Consider the following 26,771-nt stretch of genomic DNA (forward strand, 5'->3'; position numbering starts at 1 on the left):
TTCCTTCATTATTCAAGGTTATTTATTACTAGCACTTAAAATCACACTGTACAAGTATGGGGATTTTTTGAAGGTTCAAAACAAGTTGCTGCGTTGTTTTATTTAAGCTGTTTTAATGCAAGTGGCTGTAGTTTAGATGGGGAAGACAAATTAAAGCAGGGATCAAATGCAGGTTCAACACCTATCATTATCCATGTTCAAAAAGTCTTCAATACTTAACGAGACTGCCAAAAGAAGCACATCTTTCATGAATGACATGGATAAACTACTGACATCTAAAACAGAGACAGCTCTTTCCATCAGAGACTAAAATATGAGCTTTTGTGGCATTATATTCTTCAAATCCACTTCTAGAGACATGAACCACATCATGCAATTCAGAGCAGACACTTGTCCAAATACTGTGTCTGCTATTTTTCCAGTGGTAACAGGTTCTTCCAATACAAGCCACTTTAGATGAGCAAGACAGTAAACAAAGGCCTTAAAAATCACAAAAATTTAGATAAGGTTAAAAAGGTTAAGAATGAAATAAAAATTCTAGAAAACATTGGGTGGAATAGCAAAGAGAGTTGAAGTATTGCTTCTTTTCAGTTAAAAGCAGATTTTGGTAGCTTAGCATTAATACATTTTTCTCCGTGTGTCAGTTTATTTGGAAGAGTCCTGTGTAAATAATGAAATATTTTCCACCAACTAGCAAGCTATGAAACATAATATTCCACGCAGATTTACCTTTTAAAACAAAAATTGTACAAAAATCATTACTTTAACAAAATGGGCATGTTTTCCCCAACAATGCTACGTCTGTGCATTCAAATTCAAACGAGGCCAGAAAGGGGACAGGGTGGAGTGGGAGTACAGGTAAATGGTTCAACACTTTTCAGTATTTTGTAAGACTAAAAAAAGAACCGGTTTGAGATAGAAATAATAAAAAAACCTGAAATAATTAAAATTATAAAAACATAGAACAGTACAACACAATACAGGCTAGCTATCCCACTCCCTATCATTCTGGTGTGCTCCACGTGCCTATCCAATAACCACTTGAAAGTTCCTAAAGTGTCCAACTCCACCTTCACAACAGGCAGTCCATTCCACACCCCAACCACTTTCTGCATAAAGAGCCTACCTTGGACATCCCTCCTATATCTCCCATCATGACCCTTTTAGTTATGCCCCCCCCCAGTAACAGCTACATCCACCCAAGGAACTAGTCGCTGAATGTCCACCCTATCTATCGCCCTCATCATCGTATAAATGTCTATTAAGTGGCCTCTCATCCTCCTCCACTCTAAACAGAAAAGCCCCAGCTCCCTCAATCTTTCCTCATAAGATCTATCCTCCAAACCAGGCAGCATCCTGATAAATCTCCTTTGCACTCTACCCAATGCTTCCTCATCCTTCTTAGAGTGAGGTGACCAGAAATGCACACAATATTCCAAATGTGTCTCACCAAGGTCTTGTACAGTTGCAGCATAACCCCATGGCTCAAACTCTAACATAACACTATTCAAAGAAATTCAAAAAATACAAAATTATAAAACCAAGATGAAGGAATATTCGAATATGCTGAAATTAGCTTAAAAGGAAAAAAGATAAAGATATATGTTAATCAATCTGAATCAACAATAATCTAAAGGTTCTGGGAGAAAAGAGTTACACCAGAGAGTGTCTTGCAACTGGAAATCCATCTGATTATGCCAAGATTGAGTGAAGAGACTTTGTTTAAAAGGGCACTGGAAGATTCACCCACGTGGGGCAGGCAGAAATGATCCTGTTAAATATGGGAGGAGCTTGGACCTTTAACCTTTAACCTTTAAACACAAAACTATATTTCTGCTCAGAATGCACTGCAATGTACAAACACTGTGCAGGATTTTCTGTTGCATGGTTAGTGGGGTGTATCTTTTCTGTTTAGTGTATTCGTTGCCTATTAAGTTATGGTTTGTAATTTTTGTTTATTACTGTAAAATTCTTAAAAATGAAATCTTGTTGCACAATTCCTTCCATTGGTCACTAAGAAGTTTGTACCTCTTAAAATATTGATGATCTTCGCAGGGGTCATAACAGGATATTATACATCTGCCCAAAACGGTAGGCTTGGTTTAATATTTCAGTAAAATACGGCACTTTTCACAGTTTCTCGACCAAATGAGGCAGAATGCAAGCACTGAATCTGTTTAGTAGCGAGAGTATTTACTAGTCTTGCGTTGGCAAGCTCAGGGCAAGTTGTCCAGCCACATCAGCCAAGATCAATTTTTCATAGAATCCTATAGTCCAGAACGTGACCGTACAGCCCATCAAGTCTGTACCAGCCACAATCCTACCCAGGCCCTATTCTTACAGCCCCATGCATTTACCCTAGCTAGTCCCCCTGACACTAAGGAACAATTTAGCATGGCCAGTCCACCTAAGCTGCACGTTTGGACTGAGCACCTGGGAGACACGCAGACACGGGTAGAATGTGTAAACTCCACACAGACAGGTCCTTGGCACTGAGGCAGCAGTGCTAACCATTGTGCTGCCAAGGAATTAAACTTGCAACACCTCTTTCCACCACCCCACGCAGTCACTCAGTAATAAAGATATATAGTCATTAATGTAATATTTAGCACTGAAACCAATTAATCAAAAGGAACAGCATGGTAGACTGACAGATCAGTGTGCAGCCAAACTGCTGACAGGAGGGAAGAGCATGCATGTGATTCTCAACTTTGCACACTATGGGTGGGGATGCGTACGTGGGTGCCCTTACACTGGGAGTCAGCTAGAAAACACACCTTCTCACATTTTTATATGGTCATCTTTATTAACTACTCTTTTTTTTGTTTTGACATTGCTTTATTTTGCTCAGGAAGTTGCATGTTTTCTTTATACCTCAACTCAACATTTATTGGAATTCATGTGTAATGTTGTGCAAAGCTTATTTATCCAAAATTTACTTTGTGGCCCTTTGTGTGAGAAAATTAATGAAATGTGGTCCTCACACACCAAGCCAGGACAGCTTGGTCTTGATCATTAATATACATCAGGAATACCAATGGTCCCATTACTGACCCCCGGGAAGCGCGCACAAACCTTCCTCCAACCCAAAAAGCATGTAATAATCATTACACTGTTCCCTGTCACTCAGCCAATTATGTTCCCATGTTGCAACTGTCCCTATAATTCCTTGAGTTATAACTTTTCTTACAAGTTTGATGTACAGCAAACACCTTTTGGAAGTCTACATATAGCACATCAATAGCACTGTCCTCAACAACCCTATCTTACCTCTTCAAAAATAAACTCCTTTAAGTTAAACACAATTTTCCCCTAGGAAATCCATGCTGGTGCACCTGAAATAACCCACATTTGTCCACGTAACAATTACTTCTATCCCAAGTTATAATTTCTACAAGTTTTCCCACCACTGAAGTTAAACTGATTAGCCAGTAGATGCTGGGCTCACGCTTACCCACTTTGGTGGCATAATGTCAGCAATTTTCCAGCCTGCTGGCACTACCCCCCCCCCGAGTCTAAAACCAAACAAAAAAATTATGGCTACGGCCTCAGCAACGTCTACACTCACTTTGCTCAGCATCCTTGGATGCAATTCATTCAGTCCCAATGCTTTGTAAACATTAAGTACAGACAGCCTAATAATGCTTCCTTATCAATTTTAAGCTTGTGACTGAATTTCCCCCTTTCTCATTATGGCCTGGGTAGCATCGTCCTCCTTGATGAAGACAGATGCAATGTATTTACTTAATATCTCAGCCACAGGCAAATCCTCTTTTTGGTCCCTAATCTGCTCTACTTCTTTTTACCACTTCATCACTATTTGTGTGTCTAAAAGAGTACTTTGGGACTCCTTTCTGTATTAGAGGCTGGTCCCCCTTTGTTTCTTTCATTTTCCCTCTGGAGCTTCTGGATTCAGCCTGATTGTCAATTGCATCTTTTGCCCCATGCACTTGGTTTTTCATCTTAATTTCTATCTTTATCTCAGGAAACTCCAGATTTGTTTGCCCTATTGTTCCCTTTTGAAGGGGGTATACCTTAACCATGCCCAAACCATTATTCAGCTATTTCTCCTGGCAACCTTTGGCTCCAATTTATTTGACCTAGGTGCATTCTAACCCCATTGAAGTTGGCTTTCCCAGAGTTAATTATTCTTGCTCTAAATTGTTCATAGTCCTTTTCCATAATCACCCTTACAATAAAATGATCACTGTCTCATATTTTTGCAGACACTTGGACCTACCTGGTGCACCTCATTCCCAAGAACCAAGTCTAGTTGTGCCTCCATTCTTATACGACCAGACACAGATTGCTATAGCAAATGTTCCTGAATTCAATCGATGAACTCTTGCCCCTGCTCTCCCTCCCCTCCCCAAATAGAAAAGGGTAATACAGGTTCAATTATGACTATTTCCAATTTCCTTGTAAATTTGTTCCCCTGCAGCCTTCTCACTAGTTGATAGATGACATCAAACAAACAGTGTAATTACACCTTTGTTCTGCCTTAGCTCTAGACAAATTAATTTTGTTCTTGACTTCTCTGGGACATCCTCTTTCTCCAGCACTGAAATGCTCTTTTGTGTAATGGAATTTTCTTTTAGCATTGGGGTGAAGGGAACTGTTGAAACAGTAAACAAAATATTATCATGCATCCAAAAAGTTCAAAATGCTGCATATGTAGTGTAGTGGCATTGTGGTAATCCAAAGACCCAGGGTAATGCTCTGGGGACCCAGGTGGTGGTGGAATTTGAATTTAATTTTAAAAATATGGAATTAAAAGTCTAATGTTGACCATGAAACCATTGTTGATCATCGTAAAAATCTATTTGGTTTGCTGCCCTTTAGGGAAGGAAATCTCACATCCTCAAGCGGTCAGGCCTATATGTGACTCCAGATCTATATTAACGTGGTTGACTCTGAAATGCTCTCCATAATAGCCGAGCAAGCTGATTAGCGATGGGCTAATCTAGTTAAGCTGGATCTTCTGACTCCTTTCCACTGCCAACTAAATAATTAAGTCAGACTCAGAACTGACCACACCATAATAACTTTGGTGTACACATACCCAACATTGTGGCATGGCTTAGACCATGATAATCAGCACTTGATCAAAATCTGGCATGCATTTAGACCATTTCCATTATCCAAATTACACTACAAATTTATAATTCCTGAATGAAGGCCAGGAGCAGGCTTTTTTTTTTATACAACACCGCCTTCTGCATCAAGAATAGCAGCATGGAATGTTACTTCATGTATCAGTTGAGCAAAACTTCACAATCATGAAGTTTTCAAGCCTCTAAGCAGCAACTATAAAGGGTCGGTTAGCTCAGTTGGATAAACGGTTGGTTCATGTGGCAGTGCAATGGCAACAGGTTCAATTCCCATACTAGCCGAGATTATTCTCAACCTCGTCCCTCGCCAAAGATGTGGTGACTCTTAGGTTAAATTACCACCAGTCAGCTCTCAAAGTGGAGAGCAATCTATGGTCCACTGGGACAGTGGCAACATTTCATAAATCAAGGTAAACAAAATGACCTGACAAGGAGACCAGAACAGACAATAGACCACCCCTGGATATATGGCAGTCATCCAGTCATAAATAACTGATACCTACCAATTTGCTAACAAACAAACATATGGTCTGCTAACCCACACCAGAAGACAAGATGTGTCTAATGTTTCTTGTAGTACAAGAACAGGAACAGAATTGGTTTAAGGTAATTAGCCTTCACAAATATCCTACAAGACTTAAGTTTAAAGTAGAATCCAAGCATCTTCACATCTCTCTCACTCCTGATTAATTATCCACAGTGGAGCCTACAGGTTTGGTGATCTATTCATGATCCTGTGCATTTGTTAAAATAAGGTCCCTATAGTGAGATAATAGCTGAACTCAGATCTTCCCAATCACCTTGCCAACTAGGTAAGTTAATGCTGCTGAGGTGCCAAGAAACAGAAATGAAGCAGCAATTTAACTTGAGTGGACATGAGAAAAGAAAATGTATTTATCATTACAGATACACTTTTAAATCTAGGCATCATTTCTATGTGGTTTGCAGGCTCCTGACACACAACTAAGAGAAGAATCAACATTACTACTGCAGACCCCTGCTTTTTGTTCTACTCCCTTATAAGAGTTTGCACTTGACAAATTAGCATGACCCCAGTTATTGGAAACAGTAGCACAGATATTTACAAAAACTCAGGATTCAAAACATCTAACTGATATAATGCAATATTGGATCAGGTTGCCTTAGTAGCTAGTGACATCTTATTTTTCTGACCAGTGAGAGAGAGAGAGAGAGAGAAACAAACACAATCAACAGTTAGCTCTGCATTCGCGTACCCCACAATTAATTGTTCAAATCTCAAAGGAAATTCATTGCATTTACAGTTCCAATATTGACCTGATTAAAGTCATTAGCAACCTTTGTGATTGCATAATCCATCCTTATCCTGACTGACCGTTGGCAAGTGTGTTGTGCATCAGCTGGCTCAATTGATAGCACTCTCACCTTCTAGTCAGATGTTTATGGGTTCAAATCCCATGAGGACTAGAGCACACCAATCTAGGGTGTCTCGGTTGCAGTATTGATGGAGTGTTGCACAGCCAGAGTACTCTCTTTCATATCAAGTGTTAAATCAAAGCCATCTGCCCTCTCAGGTAGATCTAAAATATCCCCCAGTAGAATTTAAGGTGCAGGGGAGTTACTCCATGTTCTATTATTTATCCATCAACAACACAAAACCCATATTTTCTGGTCACTGTTACATTGCTGTGTGCAACTTAGCTGCTGCATTTCCTATAAAAATGACAATGCTTCATGAAGTTAATAGTAGAATCAATAGAGTTAATAGCAGAGAATAAAGAAATGGTGTCAGCCCATAAAGATTTTACTTGTCCTCACTATAGAAGATACAAAAACATTTAGTAACAGCTATAAATCGAGAGTTGGAAGAGAAAGGGGAACTTGGTAAAATTACAATCACGAGGGAAGTTGGTACTGAGGAAACTGATGGAGCTGCATGCTGACAAGTCACCAGGACCCTGATTAACTTTATCCCAGGGTCTTGGAAGAAGTGGCTAATGAAGTAATAGATGTTTTGGTGTTAATTTTCCAAAATTGCTAGATCCTGGAAAGTTCCATCAGACCAAAGTCCAGTATACATAACCCTTCTATTCAAGAAGTGAGAGGGGCAGAAAACAGGAAAATACAGTCCAGTTAGCTTGATGTCCATCATGGGGAAGGTGTTGGAATGGATTAATGGGGAGGAGGTGGGGGTGGTGAGCTGGAGATTTCAAAAAACACAAAGGAATTGCAAAGAGCTAGCATGGTTTCGTGAAAATAAAATAGCATATAACTAATTTAATAGAGTTGCTAGAACTAATGTGCTATGGATAAAGGAGAGCCCACATCAAAGGTCCTTCTACAAAATAAAAGCTCATGCTTACAAGTTAATTTAGTAGTGGCACAAGTAGACTTACATTGACACTGCAATGAAGTTACTGTTAAATTCTCCTAGTCAGAACACTCTGATGCCTGAATGGGTTTACTGAGGGATAATTTAGCACCTAACCAACACATCTTTCGGATGTTGTCAGGGTAACATATTTGCATAGATAGAAGATTGGTTGGCTAGCAGAAAACAGTATGCACAAAAGAGTATTCTTCTAATTGGTGCCACCTGATGAGTAGAGTCCTGCTGAGGCCTCACTTTTTATAATTTATATAAATTACTTGGAAGAGGAGAAAAAAGCTTGGTAATTAAACTTGCGGATGGCACAAAAATAGATGGGAAAGTATGTTGTGAAAAAAAATAAAAGGAACTTATGTAGACAGGTACGGATGAGTTGAGTGAGTCAGCAAAAATCTGGTAGATGAAGTATAATATGGGAAAATGTGAAGTTCTTCACTTTGGCAGAAAGAACAAAACAGATCATTACTTAAAGGAGAATGGTTTCAGAATTCCAAGGTACAAAAGAAATCTAGGTGCTGCAGTACTCGAGTCACAAAAAATTATTCAGGTACGGCAAGTAATTAAAAATGCCATATTTTATTGCAAGAAGAACTGAACATACAAAGAAAGAATGTTATGTTTCAGCTATAAAGGATATTGATAAATCTAAATCTTGAACAATACATGAAGTTTGGGTCTCCTTTTTTTAAAATGAAGGGTGTAAATGTGTTGGAAGCAGCTTAGAGCTTCACTAGATTGTTACCTGGAATGAGAGGCTTGCTTTATGAGGAAAGTTGAACAGACTGGGCTTGCTTCCACTGGAGTTTAAAAAAGTGAGGTGAATTATTGAAATATAAAGATCCTGCAAGTCTTGACAAGAAGGACATGGAATAGATGTTTCATCTTGTGGGTGAATCCAGAACTTGGAGGCACTGTTTTAAGGTTAGGATGACGCCCTTTTTAGGGTAGAGTTGGAGAATTCTTTTCGAGAATTGTGCAATTTTGGAGCTCTGCCTTAGAAAGCAACAGACAATGTCATTGCTTTTTTTTAATATATGGTGGAAGTAGATTAACCTCTAAGGTTATCAGGGGTAGGTGAGAATGCAGAATTTGAACAAACTGATTGGCCATGATTTAATTGCACGGTAGTGCAGGCTTGAGGGGTCAAATGGCCTATTTCATAAGCTCATATGCTTGGACAGAACTTGACCGTAAAATGCTTTGGGATGCTCAGTCATGGAAGAACTGTAGAAGTGCAAGTCTTTCTTAAAGACCTTTCTGATAAATACAATTCATTCCATTCTCAACCTCCCACATTTCATGCGATTCTCATGATTGCACTCATAACTATCTTAGCTCCATCTTTTCTACGCGACAATGTGCTTGCACAAGAGGTGAATGTTGCTAGCTAAACCATTTATTGTTCATGCCTAATTGCCCTCAAGATCTTTAAGCAAAGAAACTGATGACATTACCTCTATCTTGTGTACAGAAAATACTGGAGCAGTCACAGACCTGAAGCATTAACTATTTTTCACTCCAGATACTGCCAGCATTTTGTGCTTCTATTTCTATTCAATTATTTCCAGCATTACGCGAGTCACAACTTTTGCCAGCTAATACTGGCCTGGCTCAACTAACAGCCTGGTCCACACTGGCTCAACTAACAGCCTGGTCCACACTGGCTCAACTAACAGCCTGGTCCACACTGGCTCAACTAACAGCCTGGTCCACACTGGCTCAACTAACAGCCTGGTCCACACTGGCTCAACTAACAGCCTGGTCCACACTGGCTCAACTAACAGCCTGGTCCACACTGGCTCAACTAACAGCCTGGTCCACACTGGCTCAACTAACAGCCTGGTCCACACTGGCTCAACTAACAGCCTGGTCCACACTGGCTCAACTAACAGCCTGGTCCACACTGGCTCAACTAACAGCCTGGTCCACACTGGCTCAACTAACAGCCTGGTCCACACTGGCTCAACTAACAGCCTGGTCCACACTGGCTCAACTAACAGCCTGGTCCACACTGGCTCAACTAACAGCCTGGTCCACACTGGCTCAACTAACAGCCTGGTCCACACTGGCTCAACTAACAGCCTGGTCCACACTGGCTCAGGACTCAGTCCTCTGCAGGATCCGAGCACTTTTGGTGTCCTATTGCACCATAAGCTGAGTTTCAATCCCCCAAATCTCATTTAAGCCAACTCCTCCCACCTTTAATTTCATCTCCACCAAACGTTCACTTAGACAACATATACAGCACTTTGCTTGTTCACCTAAGACTCACTCAATATAAATAGCAAATTGTTCAAAATTCAATCTATTTCCAATCCCAAAGTTATACTTACCACTATCCTATCTACAGTGGCACTTCATTTTCCATTCCTATTCAAGTCATGAATTTCAAAATCTCCTTTGACATTTTATAAACTCCTCTGTGGCCTTTTGTTGTACTACCTCTGCAAACTCAGCTACTTTGACACTGGCTCTATACACACATAGACACTCACTCTTGCTCCCAGAAGAAAACTTTTGAGGGATTGAAATAATATAATTGAGTAGCAAGCACTGCTGCCTCACAGCACCAGGAACCCAGGTTCTATTCCAGCCTTGGGTGACTGTCCATTGGAATCTGCACACTCTCCCCGTGTCTCCCTGGGTTTTCTCAGGGTGCTCCTCCTCCCACAGTCCAAACACGTGCAGGTTAAGAGGACTGGTCAGTCTAAATTGTCCCCTTAGTGCCCCAAGATGCACAGGCTAGGGGATTACCGGGCTAAATGCATTGCACTACAGGGATAGGGCAAGTGATGGGCCTAAGATGCTCTGCTGGCAAAATGGGCTCTTTCTGCACCGTAGGAATTTTATAATTCAATTAAAAGCCTGCACCATGTAATTTTCTGACCAGCCCGTTCATGTTATATTGTTCTCAACCTTTAAAAGGTTCCACCTCATTACGTTCAGTGGCTGTCTCTTTAACCCTACCACAACATGGAACAATTTAGGATTTTTCACACAATGTTAAAACACCAAGGACTGCAAGATCTTGATATTACATAAAACCTGCTGAAACAACTTTCTATACATTGAGAGAAAACACAAAACTCCTAGGCATAAAAAATGATTGTCAACCACTCCATGCTAATTTCATTACACTGTACGACTACAGAAAAGTTTTAAAGTTGCTTCTCCCGGTTAGGCAAATAATTCCCCCATCTAACCTCTGGCCTCCATTCTCTCAACTACTGAGTTATTTAACTGCACCCTCGCCTCCATCTTTTATTCTCCAGTCCCCAGTAAAACTTCTACATGCTCTCACAGATTGGTCCATCCTCCGGTAAGTCCCTTATCTCCACTTCCAAAGTCCAAAAGACACACACATAAGATGATGTCATAGCATCCTGACAATGCAGGAGGCGGCCATTCGGCCCCTGAAGTCTGCGCCTATTCTCCAACACAGCGTCCTAGCCAGTTTCACCCCCCAGCCTATCCCCGTAGCCCAACACATTTACCCCGCTAACTCCCTGAACCTACACATCTTGGGACACTAAGGGGCAACTGACCATGACCAATCCACCTAACCTGCACATCTTTGGACTGTACACACAGACACAGGGAGAATGTGCAAACTGATCGGTGCAACTTGTGGGCCAAAGGGCCTGTTTGTGCTGTAGTGTTCTATGTTTTCAGTCACCCAAGGCTGGAATTGGCAGATAACTCTTTTAGCAATCCACCTCCAGGTCTGGGTGAACCAAATGAAATACCATCATGTCTTGTTTCTGTCTGCTAAAACTGCTCACCATAAAAAAATTCCCCATCTCCGTTTGTCTACTGCAAAAGACAGTTTTAAACCTTTCTTTTGTCTCCCCCACCCTCAGCTCCAATAATAAATGCAAGCAGCTCATTGACATCTTTATCCCAAGCTAGAATCCATCCAATTAACTGCCTCTGCCACGTTCCTCCCTTTCACCAGCATACCTTGCCCAACTTCCTTCAAAGCCTTCCCTTGCTGTGAAATTGCATCCTTCTCTAGTTTCTCTACCTCCTCCTAATGCCCTGAGTTATTCCTGCCCATGAGATCCACTTCATGTTCCCTTAACCCTTTTCCTACTAAGCTGGTCACTCAACTTTCTATCCCAATTCCCATGTTTGCCAATAATTTCATTTCTTCAGATGTTGTTCCCCTCTCCTTTCACATCCTTACTTTTTCTGCAAAACAAAACACCCTTGACCCTCCTTGCAAACTAAAACCCCATCTCCAACCTCCCTTTCCTCTCCAAGTCAAATTCACGTCCATCCTTCCTGACATCCTATTGCTGTCCGCAAGGAAAGCATCCTTTTCAGATAATTCCCATCAGCTGACAGTTAACAAAGCACTCCAACTGACACAGGACTGCAAGAAAATCCATGTACCTGAAATCCCATCACACCGACTGGAAATATCCTGCAACCTGATGACAGCATCACCTCTCCTGGTTAACTGCAAACATCACTAACGAAAATCTGGCAACTGGCCCAAGTGGCGACATCAAGGGTTCAAACATTACATGGAAAATCTGGACAACCATCAACCTCTTCAGGGAAAATTTAGTCATTTACTCCACAAGTGGAAAACACAGAACAACTTGAATTGTGAATGCAGCTCTCCAAGTCAGATTATTTTCAACCAACTGAACTTCTGTCCCGAGACACCCATTTTTGGTGGCATCACAAACATTAAAACTGTGTCGTTGGAAGCCATTGATTGGATTGTTAACCTCAACATCAACATCAAACAACAGAAGCTTCCTGTCATACAAATCAAAAGTGTGGCTTGGCATTAAATGCTACTGTGAAACACCTTGGGGCATTCTATCACCAAGGTGCTTTATAAAAAAGTTGTTGTAGACATTTTAAGTGTACACCTGTACTAAAACACTAAAGTAGTTACTGTCCACAACGCTCCTCCAGTTGTGCTGTTGGGACTCAGAACAAGACAATCATGTGTAAAATCATGTCGAGCAATTGTTGTGACATAACTTTCGAGCACTAAACTGTAGACAAATTATTACATCAGTTCCTTTATTGTAACATGTAGAGTGCAAATTTAAATATTAGCTCAACATCTTATTAAAAGGGCTTTTTCCAAAATAGTGAATTAAATTTCAATACCTGATGGAAATCTTTGCCACTACTTTTACCATCGCCACTGAAATCCACATGCGAGAATAGACAGCGTAATAAATGTCTGTCTGCCTCGGGGCCGTGTCGGTTCACAATCTGTAATGACAAGAACGTATCAATAGTTTTATTCCCAACTTAATTGCTTGGTTTCAAAGTATTTGAAAGGACAGCACATTAACTTAATACAGATAAAACTCAGATTTGGCATAATAGCACATTTCTACATTTTATTTGTTAGGCATTGTTTCAATGGATATACACACTGCAACTTTTGGTACTTTCTTAATCAGGGCAGGAAGCATCCTGGTGTTTTCCAGCTTGGCAGTGGTATACTATAATGGGCTTCAAAATCTCTGCACTTGGAAGAATCCATTCTTAATTCCTTTGTGGTGGAAACGCACGTGAATAGGTTCGGTCTCAGTGGCAACACCTCAGCCTGAGCCAAATAGAACCTAGCTTGCAAATGAACAAACACACAAGACTAACTTGAGGCATGATAGCACCAATACAAACAGACCATAGTATGTCACCACCTCCTTCAGGAAAAACAATGGTGAGACAAGAGTAATGTGTGTACGATTCCCCATTAAGATGTTACAAGCTCACTTAGTCACCAAACCAGATGGTACACATTATTGGATTTGCTTACATTTCAATGAATTTAGCTTCCCAGTTAGCACAATGATGGTTAACGAAGTTTCACAAAAGCCAATTGCTTTCTCAACCAGGAAAACCGTTTTGGAACAAAAAGGAGTTTCCAATGTGTCAACATGATAAGTTTTATATATGGTCTAAATAAGGAATTATTTTTAAAAAAGAGCACACAATGTATTGCCACCTTCAGGTGTTTCTGGCAAAACATATCTTAATATCAGAAACTGATATTAATCAATCTCACTGCATGGGAATATCGTCATTTTGAAATGTAAACTTTCTTGACCTAATTTCAACTCAAAGCATGAACCAATGAATGTTGAGTCCAGAGATAATACAAGTCTAATGTAGCCACAATTGTTAATATTCACGACAAGCCTGTGAACTCCCAAAACTACCCCCACTACATTATGTGGGCCTTATTCCATTTTTCCAGATTTTGCCTCCATTACATCTATTCAGACAATACAAAGCTTCCATGTTGATGCTTCTGTTAGGTCTTCCTTCTTCCTCAATTGATGTGTGGTTGACAGAACCTTTCAATGCATCCAATCTACTTTACACACTATTATCATCTCTTCCCCTCCCTCCCAGAACCATGATAGGATTCTCCTTGTTCTCACCTTGTAACCACCAGCTTCATATTCATCAGATCACCCTTGCCATTTCCAACACCTCAAGCGCGATGCTGACATACACGAGCTCATGGCTGGCTACCTTGTTCCATAAGCTCAAGGAACACCATCATCTTTCAACTCAGCATTCTACAAGCTTCTGGACTTAACACTTTTGAGTTCAACAATTTGATATCCTAACCTCTGCCTCCATTTTGCTAGTTCTATTTTTCCACTTTTCATTCAGACAGCTAATATCCAGCCATTTTCATCTCATCAAGACATATCTTGTTTCTTTAATATACTTATTATCACTCTTTGGCTTCTGTACCATGAAAACCTTGTCATTTAATTTCCCTTGCATTCCACCAAATCTCAGAGCTTTCCTTTTATTCCCTTGCTCAAAATTTGTTTACATTTCTATCTTTTCAGTTCTGAACAGTCTTTGAACTGAAATATTAACTCTTCACAATAGATGCTACCTGACCTGCTGAGTATTTCCAGCATCTTCCAAGAAAATTTTAAAATCAAGGTCAGCATCTGGTGCCCACTGCTAATCGCCCACGAGGGCAGTTAAGAGTCAACCACATTGCTGCCTTTCTTGAGTCACATGCAGGCCAAACCAGGTAAGGACAGTAGATTTCCTTCCTTAAGATGGCATTAGTGAACCAGATGGATTTTTATGACAATGATAATTTCAGTCACCATTATTGAGGCTAGCTTTCAGTGCCAGATGTTTTAAAAATAAATGCCATGGGTAGAATCTGGGAGACCAGTTAGGAGAGCATTGGAAAATAAAGTTTTGAAGATTACAAAACACATGAATGAGGATTTCAGCAGGTGAATTTGGCAGGGATGAATTCAAGCAGAAATAGGTGGTCTTGGTGATGACATGAACAAAATTGCATGCTCATCATGGGATCAAATGCAAGATAAAGGTTGCAAATGAATTAATCTCAAAAAGACTGTTACCAGGGAGATGGATGGAACTAGGGAATGGAGTTTGGAGTGGGGACTGAAAACAATAGCTTTAATTGGGGGAAACTTTTGTTCATTCAATACTAGATGTTGGATAAACAGTGATAGTTTAGTAATGCTGGCAGAGTCAAGAGAGGTGGTAGAGGTAAAAATCATGTGGCGTCAAGGTACATGTGAAATCTTATTTCACAAGTTTACAACATCTTCACTATGGTATCGCAACATTATTCTGTCACAATTCCATATATGCAGGCAGCTGAAACAGCATGACCAGAAAGATAAACCACAACAATGCAGCTATCTTAGAAAAGAAAACCGTACACTACAAAATAAATTCAGGATAGCTCAGTTTGCCTGTTCAAGATCAAAGCTGTAACATAACACTCCACTTGGATGACAGATCCGTTCAGGTAGCCAGTCCATGCTGTTTTTATTTTAAAGTAGTCTCACAACACCAGGTTAAAGTCCAAAAGGTTTATTTGGTAGCATTAGCTTTCAGAGAGGAGCTCCATCAGGTGAGTAGAGTTTAGGTAGAAGGTGGGTCTTTTCTACATATAGTGAAATATAGTAATTGAAGGGCTTTTTCAGACTAGAGGCTTCTGCAAATTGAAATATTTAAAATGCCAATCACCAGTTCAAACCAATAGGTTTGGTGACAGATTATTTCACGTTAGCTCCTTGTAATAATCCCTGTCTGCATTGCTTGTACCTTTGTAAATATAGTTAATTTCAGGGTTTAAAAATGTTTGACCAAGTTCTGTATGTACACAATATTTGCATTTTCTGTACAGTCAGGAGTGTATATGTCTGGTCCCTCCTTGAAAATGAGAAACAGGTGCAAGAACTCTAAAATACAATATTAGCAGCATGACTGCTCACGCATTTTCCTGTTCTCAGCTGCAACGAGGGAGATAATCATTCTGCGAATTCCCGAGTTAAACTGTTAACAGTGAAGTTAACTCTCCATTTTATGTTATTATACCTTCCCCAAGCAGTTTTAAACCCCATCTACCGCACACAACTGCCACAAGAGCACATCACTGCACCTGCACATTTTTCTGGACAGTCACAGGACAGTATTGGTTTGCCTCCAAGAGGAAAGATAAATAACTGTCATTGCAATGTCTCCTGACACTGATCCTTTTTGCGCTAGCCACAGGTGGGCTAAAATCTCAGTAAACCCTTGCTTGGTGCCATTCATCTATTCAGTCATTTGCTAATCACCTGCAACGGCTGCTCTTTCCACTTCCACACTAACTGCTAGAGAGCCCCAAGTAAAAGGTTGTATTCTTGCCCCCCTCCTCCTCCCTCCCCCTTTTATTTCTTATCTACGTGCTGCCTCTGAGCAGCAACATTTGAAGATACATATGCAGACAACATCCAATTCTATCTCACCATCACAGCGCTTGATAATCCACTGCCTCCAATTTCTTAATACAGCTTGACTGGCATTCAGCATTGGATAAGCAAGAAAATTTCCTTCAAAAAGCATGAAGACATAAGTCATTGTCTTTAGTTCCTACCACAAATCCTGTTCCTCAGCTACTGACTCTATTGTTTCTCCAGTCACTGCCTGAGGCTGAGTAAGAAATTCACCTTTTATGTTGTGTTTGATGCTCAGATGAGTTTCTCACAACATATCTGCTCCATCACCAAAACCACTTAGTTCCACCTTCATAATATTCACTGCTCAAAACATTTCCACCCCTCTCTCCTCAACCAGGAGTGGTCTCGATAGTGAGCAAAAATGGGATAAAAAGCTCATTTCAGGGTCAAACACAACACTAATGTTGCAAATGGTCTGGTTCAGCCTCAGACATTGGTGGGAAAGATAGTCATTCCTTAAAACCTACTTCTTGGACCATGTTACAGTCATTTGGCTTAATATTTCCTAATATAGGTGTCAAATTTTGTTTGCTGACATCCTTGCAACATGTCTTTTACCGAGTTAAAAGTGTGAAATAAATTCAAGTGTTTACTGTATCAGTCATTTTAAAATTGCTCTTCCATCCAGGCTTTCCTACTCCAACTATCCAGTAGTCATCACATTCAAATGCTAATTGGAAATATTTCTATCAATAAGGCATTACCCAGCCCCATCCTCTCATCCAGTTTACACTAGAGTTCCCAAACTGTGGGTCACAATCCCGGTGGGGTTGTGGGACAAAATCTTGTGGTCATGCGCTCTGATGCAGCAGTGCGCACTGTGGAGCTTGGACTTTTTTTGACCGGTGGGTGTACCTTAATCATCTATCCAAAGGCCTGATCGCTGCGACAACTACAACCTTTAAGGAGGTAAGTCTTGTTTCTGGGAAATACCAGTACTTTTAAACCCATGTCATTCCCTGCTCAACAACTCACTTAAGTAAACCCCACGCCCCAGTAAACCACCACTAACCAAAGCATCTAACCTCCAGGGCTTTCATTAAGATCAAATGAAGTCTCAGACATTAAAATGGGATCATATTGGGAAAAGATTTGGGAAGCAGTGATTTACTTATAAGGTGAACCACTCCTTACCCATGTGTACTAACCTAAAATAACTGTGGGATTGGCTATGAAAAACCAAACTTGTGTCAGAAGGAAACCCCATTACTCCAGATATTCATATTTTTTAAAACTGCACCCATAGACTTAACTACATTTTTGGCACTTTAAATCAATACGCACATGCATTATACAATAAGTTTATATCACAAATACCCTCCAGAAATACTCTTGTAAATGTTTCAAGTCAGACACTCATTTTGGTCAGACATGAATATGAAGTGCGAATTCATATGTTATTATTGCATCAATGGAAATAAATTACACACAAACTACAAAAAAGAAAGCCAATTGGCTTACGTCAGTCCATTTTTTTTTACCCTCCTCACAAACGAATAGGTTCTGATCATCTTTACCTGCTCTGTTCCCATACTCTTAATTCCGACTAGAAAAACTGGGAAATAAAATAGATCACAGCTGATTCCGAAACTAAAACTTTTGCTTGTTCTTCAATGAACAGACTGACTTTATTATTAAATAAGTACTTTCCCCTTCTTAACAGCAGTATTTTCTATTTCTAGTTTTCTTCAGCAACTTTCACACCCTCTGTTGGTACAGTTTCAACACATGGTAACAGTCCTCCAATATCAAGTGGCTGTTATTAGGTACAAATAACAAAGAACAAAGAAAACTACAGCACAGGAATGGGCCCTCCACACTTGCACTAAGCATGCTGCCCGACTTAACTAAAACTCCCTACCCTTCCGTGCACCATATCCCTCTGTTCCCACCCTATTCATGTACTTGTCAAGATGCCCCTTAAAAGTCACGACCATATCCACTTCCACTATCTCCCCCAGCAACAAGTTCCAGACACCCACTACTCTTAAAAAAAATCTGCTTCCTACACCTCCTTTAAACCTTGCCCCTCACACCTTAAACCTATGCCCCCTAGTAATTGACTCTTCCACCCTGGGAAAAAGCTTCTGATCATCCATGCCTCTCATAATCTTGTAGACTTCTATCAGGTCTCCCTTCAACCTCCATTGCTCCAGTGAGAACAAACAAAATTTCTCCAATCTCTCCTCATAGCTAAATGCCGTTCATACCAGGCAACATCCTGGTAATTTTTTCTGTACCCTCTCCAAAGCCTCCATATTCTTCTGGTAGTGTGGCGACCAGAATTGAACAGTACATTCCAAGTGCAGCCCAACTATAACGCTGCAACATGACTTGTCAATTTTTAAACTCAACACCCTGGCCGATGAAGGCAAGCATGCCGTATGCCTTCTTGACTACCACCTCTACCTGCATTGCCACTTTTAGTGACCTGTGTACCTGTACACCCAGATCTCTTTGCCTATTAATACTCCTAAGGGTTCTGCCATTTACTGTATTAGGCCTTCCAAAATGCATTACCTCACATTTGTCCGGATTAAACTCCATCTGCCATCTCTCCGCCCAATTCGCCAACTGATCTATATCCTGCTGTATCCTCTGATGGTCCTCATTGCTATCCGCAAATCCACCAACCTTTGTGTCACCTGCAAACTTACTAATCAAAGCAGTTACATTTTCCTCCAAATCATTTATATAGAAATATATTACAAACAGCAAAGGCCCCAGCACTGATCCCTGAGGAACACCACTTGTCACAGCCCTCCATTCAGAAACACACCATTCCACTGCTACCCTCTGTCTTCTTTGACCAAGCCAGTTTTATATCCACCTTGCTAGCTCACCTGATTCCATGCGACTTCACCTTCTGCACCAATTTGCCATGAGGGGCCTTGTCAAAGGCCTTACTGAAGTCCATGTGGACAACATCCACTGCCCTACCCTCAATCACCTTTGTCACCTCCTTGAAAAACTCAATCAAGTTCATGAGACATGACCTCCCCTTCACAAAACTACGTTGCTCTCACTAATACGTCCACTTATTTCCAAGTGGGAATAAATCTGGTCTCAAAGAATCCTCTCCAATAATTTCCCTACCACTGATGTAGGGCTCACCGGCCTGTAATTACCTGGATTATTCTTGCTACCCTCCTTAAACAAAGGAACAACACTGGCTATTCTCCAATCCTCTGTAGCCAATGAGGATACAAAAGATTTCTCTCAAGGCCCCAGAAATTTCCTCCCTTGCATCTTTCAGTATTCTTTTTCAGAATCTTCCTATTCCTAGTCTTACTAGCACATACCCTATCAGGTCTGGGGATTTGTCTGCCTTAAATGTTTCTCAACAACCTCAGTACCATCTCCTTTTTGATCTCAACATAACTCAAACTATCGACACATCCTTTTCCAGACCCATCATCCACCGAGTCCTTCTTTTTGGTGAATACTGACGCAAAGTATTCATTTAATACCTCACCCATTTCCTCTGGCTCCACGCACAGATTCCCTTCCTTGTCCTTGAGTGGGCCAACCCTCTGCCTGGCTACCCTCTTGCTCTTTATGTATAAAAGCCTTGGGATTTTCCTTAATCCTGCTGGCCAATGCTTTCTCATGACCCCTTTTAGCCCTTCTTACTCCTTGCTTAAGTTTCTTTCTACTTTCCTTGTATTCCACACTTGCTTTGTGTTCCCAGCCTCCTAGCTTTGACAAATGCTTCCTTTTTCTTTTTTACGAGGCTTGCAATATATCTCGCTATCCAAGGTTCCCAAAACTTACCATAGTTATCCTTCATCCTTACAGGAATGTACCGGTCCTGAATCCCTATCAACTTACACTTGAAAGCTTCCTACACGCCAGATGATGATTTGCCCTTAAACATCGGCCCCCAATCTACATTCTTCAGTTCCCATCTAATATTGTTGTAATTAGCCTTCTCTCAATTTAGCATCTTAACTTGAGGACTACACTTATCTTTATCCATCAGTACCTTAAAGCTTACTGAATTGTGGTCACTGTTCCAAACTGCTCCCCTTCTGAAACATCGACTACCTGGCCAGGCTCATTTCCCAATACCAGGTCTATTTTGCCCCTTTCCCGAGTTGGACTATCTACATGCTGTTTCAGGAAGGCCTCCTGGATGCTCCTTACAAACTTGCCCCCACCCACGTCCCTAGAACTAAGTGAGTCCCAGTCAACATAGGGGAAATTAAAATCTCCCACCACAACAACCCTGTTACTTATACACCTTGCCAAAATCTGCCTACATATCTGTTCCTCTATCTCCCGCTGGCAGTTAGGTGGCCAAAAGTAAACCCCCAACATTGTAACTACACCTTTCCTATTCCTGAGCTCTAACCATACTGCCTCACTGTACGAGTCCTCCGAGGTGTCCAGCTGTGATATTCTCCTTAACTAGTAGTGTAACTTCCCTAACCCTTTTACATCCCCCTCTATCCTGCCTGAAACATGTGTCCTGGAATGTTAAGCTGCCAATCCCGTCCTTTCCTTAACCAAGTCTCTGTAATGGCAACATCGTAGTTCCTAGTACTAATCCAAGCTCTAAGTTCATCTGCCTTACCTGTTACACTTCTTGCATTGAAACAAATGCACTTCAGTCCACCAGACCCTCTCTGATTAGCAATCCCACCCTGCCTGCTGTTTGAGTTTTACTGGCACTACTCTCTGGTTCCCCTTCAGCTAATTCACCTTTGCTTTGGTTCCCACTCCCCTGCCAAACTAGTTTAAATCCTTCCATGTGACACTAGCTAACCTCCAGGCCAGAATATTTGTGCCCTTCCAATTTAGATGCAACCCGTCCTTCTTGTGCAGGTCCCATCTGCCCCGGAAGAGACCCCAATGGTTCAGATATCTGAAACCCTTCCTCCTACACCAGCTGTTTAGCCACGTGTTGAGCTGCACTATGTTCCTATTCCTAGTCTCACTAGCACATGGCACAGGGAGTATTCCTGAGATTACAACCCGAGAGGTCCTGCTTTTTTAACATTCTACCAAACTCCCTAAACTGCTGCTGCAGGACCTCATCGCTCTTCCTACCTATGTTGTTAGTACCAATACGTACCACGGCCTCTGGCTGGTCACCCTCTCCCTTCAGAGGCATCCTGGTCCCTCGCACCAGGAGAGCAGCATACTATCCTGGAGTCTCTTCACATCCACAGAAACGCCTATCTGCACCATAACTATAGAGTCCCCTAAAACTATTGCTGTAATCCTCTTTGACCTTTCCTGCTTAACAACAGAGCCAGCTGTGGTGCCACTGCTTTGGCTGCTGCTGGTATTCCCTGATAGCCCATCTCCCCCAATAGTATCCAAAACAGTACACTTGTTAGAGAGGGGGATGACCACAGGGGATTCCTGCACTGACTGCTTGCCCCTTCTGGCAGTCACCATCTATCTGTCTGCACCTTCAATATGACCACATCTCTAAAGCTCCCTTCTATGATGCTTTCCGCCTCCTCATGCTTCTAAGTGCATCCCACTGCTGCTCCAACCTGACCATGTGTTCTGTAAGGAGCTGCAATTGGGTGCACTTCCTGCAGACAGTCGTCCAAGACACTGGAAGCATCACGAATCTCCCGCATCTCAAGTGCGGCACTTAACCCCAATGACTGACATTTCGAGCACCAATTTATGGAATACATCATAAATTCTGTTCTCAAATCAAAATTCAATCATAGAAAATGCTGAAGCATCTGCCATCTAAGAGTGCCAAAACCAATTATGGTTTCCCTGCCACTGTCCCAAACAAAATCGACTAACTTAAACTAGGGATCAATCCTTTATGGTCAAAGTACAGAGTATTTCTTCCCCACCAAAAGAAATCAGAAACTGAAAGGGTTACCCCATCTACACTGACCACTTTCATCACAGCAGCTGGAGTGTTATACAGAATCCCTACAGTGCAGAAGGAGGCCATTCAGCCCATCAAGTCTGTACTGACCATAATCCCACCCAGGGAAAATGTACAACTCCACACAGCCAATGACCCAAGACTGGAATTGAACCATGTCCCTGGCACTGCAAGGCAGCAATGCTAAACATTGTGCTACCGTGCAACCTGAAATCACAAAAAATTACACAAGTGTACTAAAACAAGACACTCAACAAGTGTAAATACTTAAGACAATGAGGAAATCCAGGGCTTAGCAAATAACAATCAGAAGAGATAGTTGACAATCCCAAAGAAGATGTCACATTTGAGGAGAATGTTAAACTTTCAATTTTAGTTATTGTTTGAACAGAATATGTTGGGTATAATTCTCCCAAGCCCCTGCTAGTTCTCCTAGTTTTCAATTCAATCCTCTAGGTTCCAACCTAAACACAGTATAGTTTTAAAGTTTGCACACAAAATAACAATGGGATGTCCCAATGGTACGGCACAGGTCAATACTTCACACGGTGATATCCATTACACAAGCCTGAGTGCCAAATTGGCCAATATCCATTAGAGGTTACAACTGGATTCAGTACTCTGGCTTCAGAGAGAGAGTGCGAAGGAATAACTGGCCACTGTGCTTATACAATTATACAGTGATAATCAACTGGAAACATGTTTAAATGATAAAGCAACTAGATTACGTTCTGTCAAAAGCACAACTGATTCTACAATACTTTGTTAACCATTCATCGAGGTGGCTGCATACATGGAAAAGGACCAAAAGACAATGAACAGCAAATAATAAGAAAATAGGATAGGAAATTGCAAAAAAAATTAACAAAGACAATTGAAACATACCAGTACAACACAACTGTGACAGCAATGAGAATAATACTCTCAGAATATGACTGGTGTTAACTGGTCTAAATAGATAAGCAGAAAGCAAATTAGCTGTGGAAGTTTCAGATTGCTATGACAGAAGCAATAGAGAATGTACTACTTCAAAAAAAAAAATCACTAATTAAAATTCAAGTTTATTTATTAACTACAAGTAAGGCTTACATTAACACTGCAATGAAGTTACTGTGAAATTGCCCTAATCACCGCACTCCGACAACTGCTCAGGCCAATGCACCAGACAGTGGGAGGAAACTGGAGTACCCATTGAAAGCCCACATAGACAGGGTGAGAATGTGCAAACTCCACACAGACACTGACCCAAGTCAGGAATCAAACCCAGGTCCCTGGCACTGTGATGCCGCAGGGGCAGCACAGTGGCACAATGGTTAGCACTGCTGCCTCACAGCGTCAGGGACCCAGGTTCAGTTCCGGCCTTGGGTCACTGTCCGTGTGGAGTCTGCATGTTCTCCCGTCTGCGTGGGTTTCCACCCACAGTCCAAAAGACATGCTGGTTAGGAGCACTGCCATGCTAAATTCTCCCTCAGTGTATCCGAACAGTGTGGCGACTAGGGAATTTTCACACCAACTTCACTGCTGTGTTGACGTAAGCCTACTTGTGACACTCAAACTAAATAGAAAATTTTTCAGCAGAAAGCCAAATAAAAGCAGAAAGATGCAGGAAAACACAAATCTAAATTCGGAAATAGAGAAACATTAAAGATCTGTGACATTTAAGTCAAGCAATCTGGTGTAGAAGGAGCTATTTCTGCAATTATTTTCAAAATATGAAATAAAAATGTTGGACTCCACTTGGCAGCATGAAACAAAGCGGGAAAAAAAATCAAAGTGATAACCAACTGAAGACGTTTGGCTGCAAAGATGAGTTTTAAGACTTGCAGGTGAGGAAAAAAGTATAAGAAATGTTATAAGGAAATGGTTCCAAAATGTACAGCCCATGACTTTGCCACTGATGGGTAAAAGGGAGGAATCTCAGGTCACACGGTAGGAGAAAAGATGAGAGAAGATGTAAGACTGGGCAGAGCTGTAATGGTATGGTAAGTGAAGGAACTGGAGGAATTTTAAGACAATGAGGGGAAAAAAAATCTACTGAAGGACAGGCAATTGGTGCAAGTCATAGAAGCTCCAAGAGAATTGTAGGTGAACTAGACTGACCATAGTTCACCACACGGTTCAGCTTTTTATAAAGTATATCAATAAAGTAAAGGCAAGTGCTGAAGATTGCAACCACGAGTATGAATACCACAATAGCTGGCAAGTAGGATATGGTATACAGACAATGACCTAATTTTACAGACCTGTATTCATAAAACTAACAACAGAAAATCAAAGTAGGAAAACATAGAACCAACCAGTCTCAAACCATGTTAATGCTGCTACAAGTCACATGAGAAAAAATAAACCAAAGGCTGATTTGGTTTATTGATCAACTAGATTTAGGGACAGGAAAAGGACATTTCATTTGATGATAATTTGTAACTCAGCAGTAGAAATATAGAAGTTAGAAGTTAAATGAAAAATCTTAAAGATCCAAAAGTAGTAGTAGGCCTCTTGGCCCCCTCATTTTGAAACACTGACTTCTAGTTCTACGTTCCCTCATGAGGAACAGCCCCTCAGCATCTACCCTGACAAGCCTGTCAGAATCTTTTCTGCTTCAATATTAATCGCTCAATTCTTCTGAGCTAAAATGAGTTAGGCTTAACCTATCCTCATATGATGACGCAAGACTGCAGGGCTTCATCCCAGAAAACAGCTTAATGAACTTTCTCTGAACTACCTCTAATGCAAATATGTTTCTCCTTAAGGAGAAAAAACTGTATGCCGTACTCCAGGTCACACCATTGCCCTGTACAGTTGCAGCAACATTGATTTCTCTCCTGTTTTTTATTCCATCCCCCTTGCAATAGAGGCCAACATTCCATTTCCCTTTCCGATAATACGCTCACTGATATTTTGTGTTTCACCCTGATATATCTCAACTGCAGCATTCTGCAGGCTTAAAGGCAGGAAAAATCTTGGGGAAGGAAGAGACAACAAAGGCATTGAACAAATATGTACTGCCTGTCTTTACAGCAGAAGACATGTTTCATACTAGAAAGTGACCTCGGAGCTAAAGAGAGAGTCCAGAAATTAGGGAAATAATAAGAGAAAAGGTATTGAACTAAAATCCGACAAATTCCCAGAACTGATGGAACTGGGGTTGTAAAAAAAGGCTGCTAGCTATGGTTTTGCAAAATTCTTAGACTCAAGAACAATCCCATCTGATGGGAAGTTGGCAAAATGTTACATTGCTTTCCAAGGAAGGAGGGAAAGAAAAAAACAGTGAACTACAGGTCAATTAGTCTAAATCAATCATTAGGAAAATAATAGCATCTATTAAGGAAGTCTGAATGCACTTAGAAATGCTTCATATGATCAGAACAAATCAATATGGTTTTGCTAAAGGAAAATTCTGTTTGACAAATTTACTAAATCTTTTGGAAGATGTAACACATGGGGTAGATAGAGGGGAACCAGTCAATGTAGGATACCTGAGTTTCCAAAATAACATATCACACCAAAAGTTAAAGTTTAGGCAATGGGATTGCATCAATACATCATCAGTTCTTGGATAACTGTCAGCCTTTAGTCCCATTAGATTTTCTAGTATCATTTTCTTCAGAAAAAGTGATTGTTCCTTTCTTCAGTCTTGATTTTTTTTTTACTTTCTTTGGGTCCTGTGCGTCTTCAACTTTGGACATACGTTCTTTAAAAAATGTACTTGAGTCTCTGCCATTTCCTTTTTCCCACTAGTTCCTCAATCTCATTCTCAAAGGAGCAAACCCACACTTAAACTATTCTTTTCCACTTTAGATACTAATAGAAGCTTTTACAGTCTTTGTAAAAAAAAAACTAATAGAAGTTTTTACTGTTTATGTTTCTTGCTTTTTTTTCTGGTATGCTAATTTCTCCAATATTTTCAGTCATCCTTTGTTGGTTTCTGCAATGTTCCCAATTTTCTGGACCATCACTAACCATTACAGCATTGTACATATTTTGTTTCAAGTGAATTCCATCTTTAATTTCCTTAGTTCGTCACAAATGCAGCATCCTGCTCATGGTCTTTCTTGCCCAATGGAATATATCTTTACTGAGTTATGAAATACCTTTTCCAATGTCTGCCACTGCTTCTTGATAGTCTTACCAAGTAACCCATTTTCTCATTCCGTTTTATCCAACTCTGCCTTCACACCTTTGTAATTGAAGACATTTGTTTCATACCCATATTTCACACCCTCAAGTCCTACCTAGGAAGGCCCTTTGAGATCATTAAATAATCCTGTCTCATTACACATTACCGAGTCTAAAACAGCTCACTCCCTTGTTGGTTCCACAACATTTTTTTTAAAGCTATCCCAAATACATTCTAGGAAGTCAACCTTTTTACTATTTTTGATTTGTCTGTTTGTCCATGATTATTGCAGCACTATTCTTACAAACCCCATTATTTCTTGATTTACACTGTCCTACAATATAGCTACTCCTACCAGAAGACTTCTTTCCTTTGTTGTTTATTTCTAGCTAAACAAATTCTGTATCTTGATCCTCTAAACCAAATCATTTCTCACTACTATACTGAACTCAATCTTTATTAATTGAGCTACTGCACCATCCCTTTCTTTCTTCCTTCCCGTCCTTCCTAAATGCAAAATATCCTGAATATT

The 26,771-nt window shown here is 40.7% G+C and overlaps 1 protein-coding gene across 6 annotated transcripts in view; it reads right to left on the minus strand.

The window, feature by feature from the left end:
* cnot1 (CCR4-NOT transcription complex, subunit 1) overlaps window positions 1–26,771 on the minus strand; it is a 188,800-nt gene that overhangs the window by 142,602 nt on the left and 19,427 nt on the right. For all 6 annotated transcript variants that reach the window (XM_080187255.1, XM_080187259.1, XM_080187254.1 and 3 more), the window contains one exon: window positions 12,613–12,720. In XM_080187255.1, coding sequence (XP_080043381.1) covers window positions 12,613–12,720 — 108 coding nt within the window. The remainder of the gene's footprint in view (window positions 1–12,612; window positions 12,721–26,771) is intronic.

The sequence above is a fragment of the Carcharhinus amblyrhynchos genome, chromosome 4 (genome assembly GCF_965287045.1).
Source record: "Carcharhinus amblyrhynchos chromosome 4, sCarAmb.v2.hapA, whole genome shotgun sequence".
In the NCBI taxonomy this organism is placed as follows: domain Eukaryota; kingdom Metazoa; phylum Chordata; class Chondrichthyes; order Carcharhiniformes; family Carcharhinidae; genus Carcharhinus; species Carcharhinus amblyrhynchos.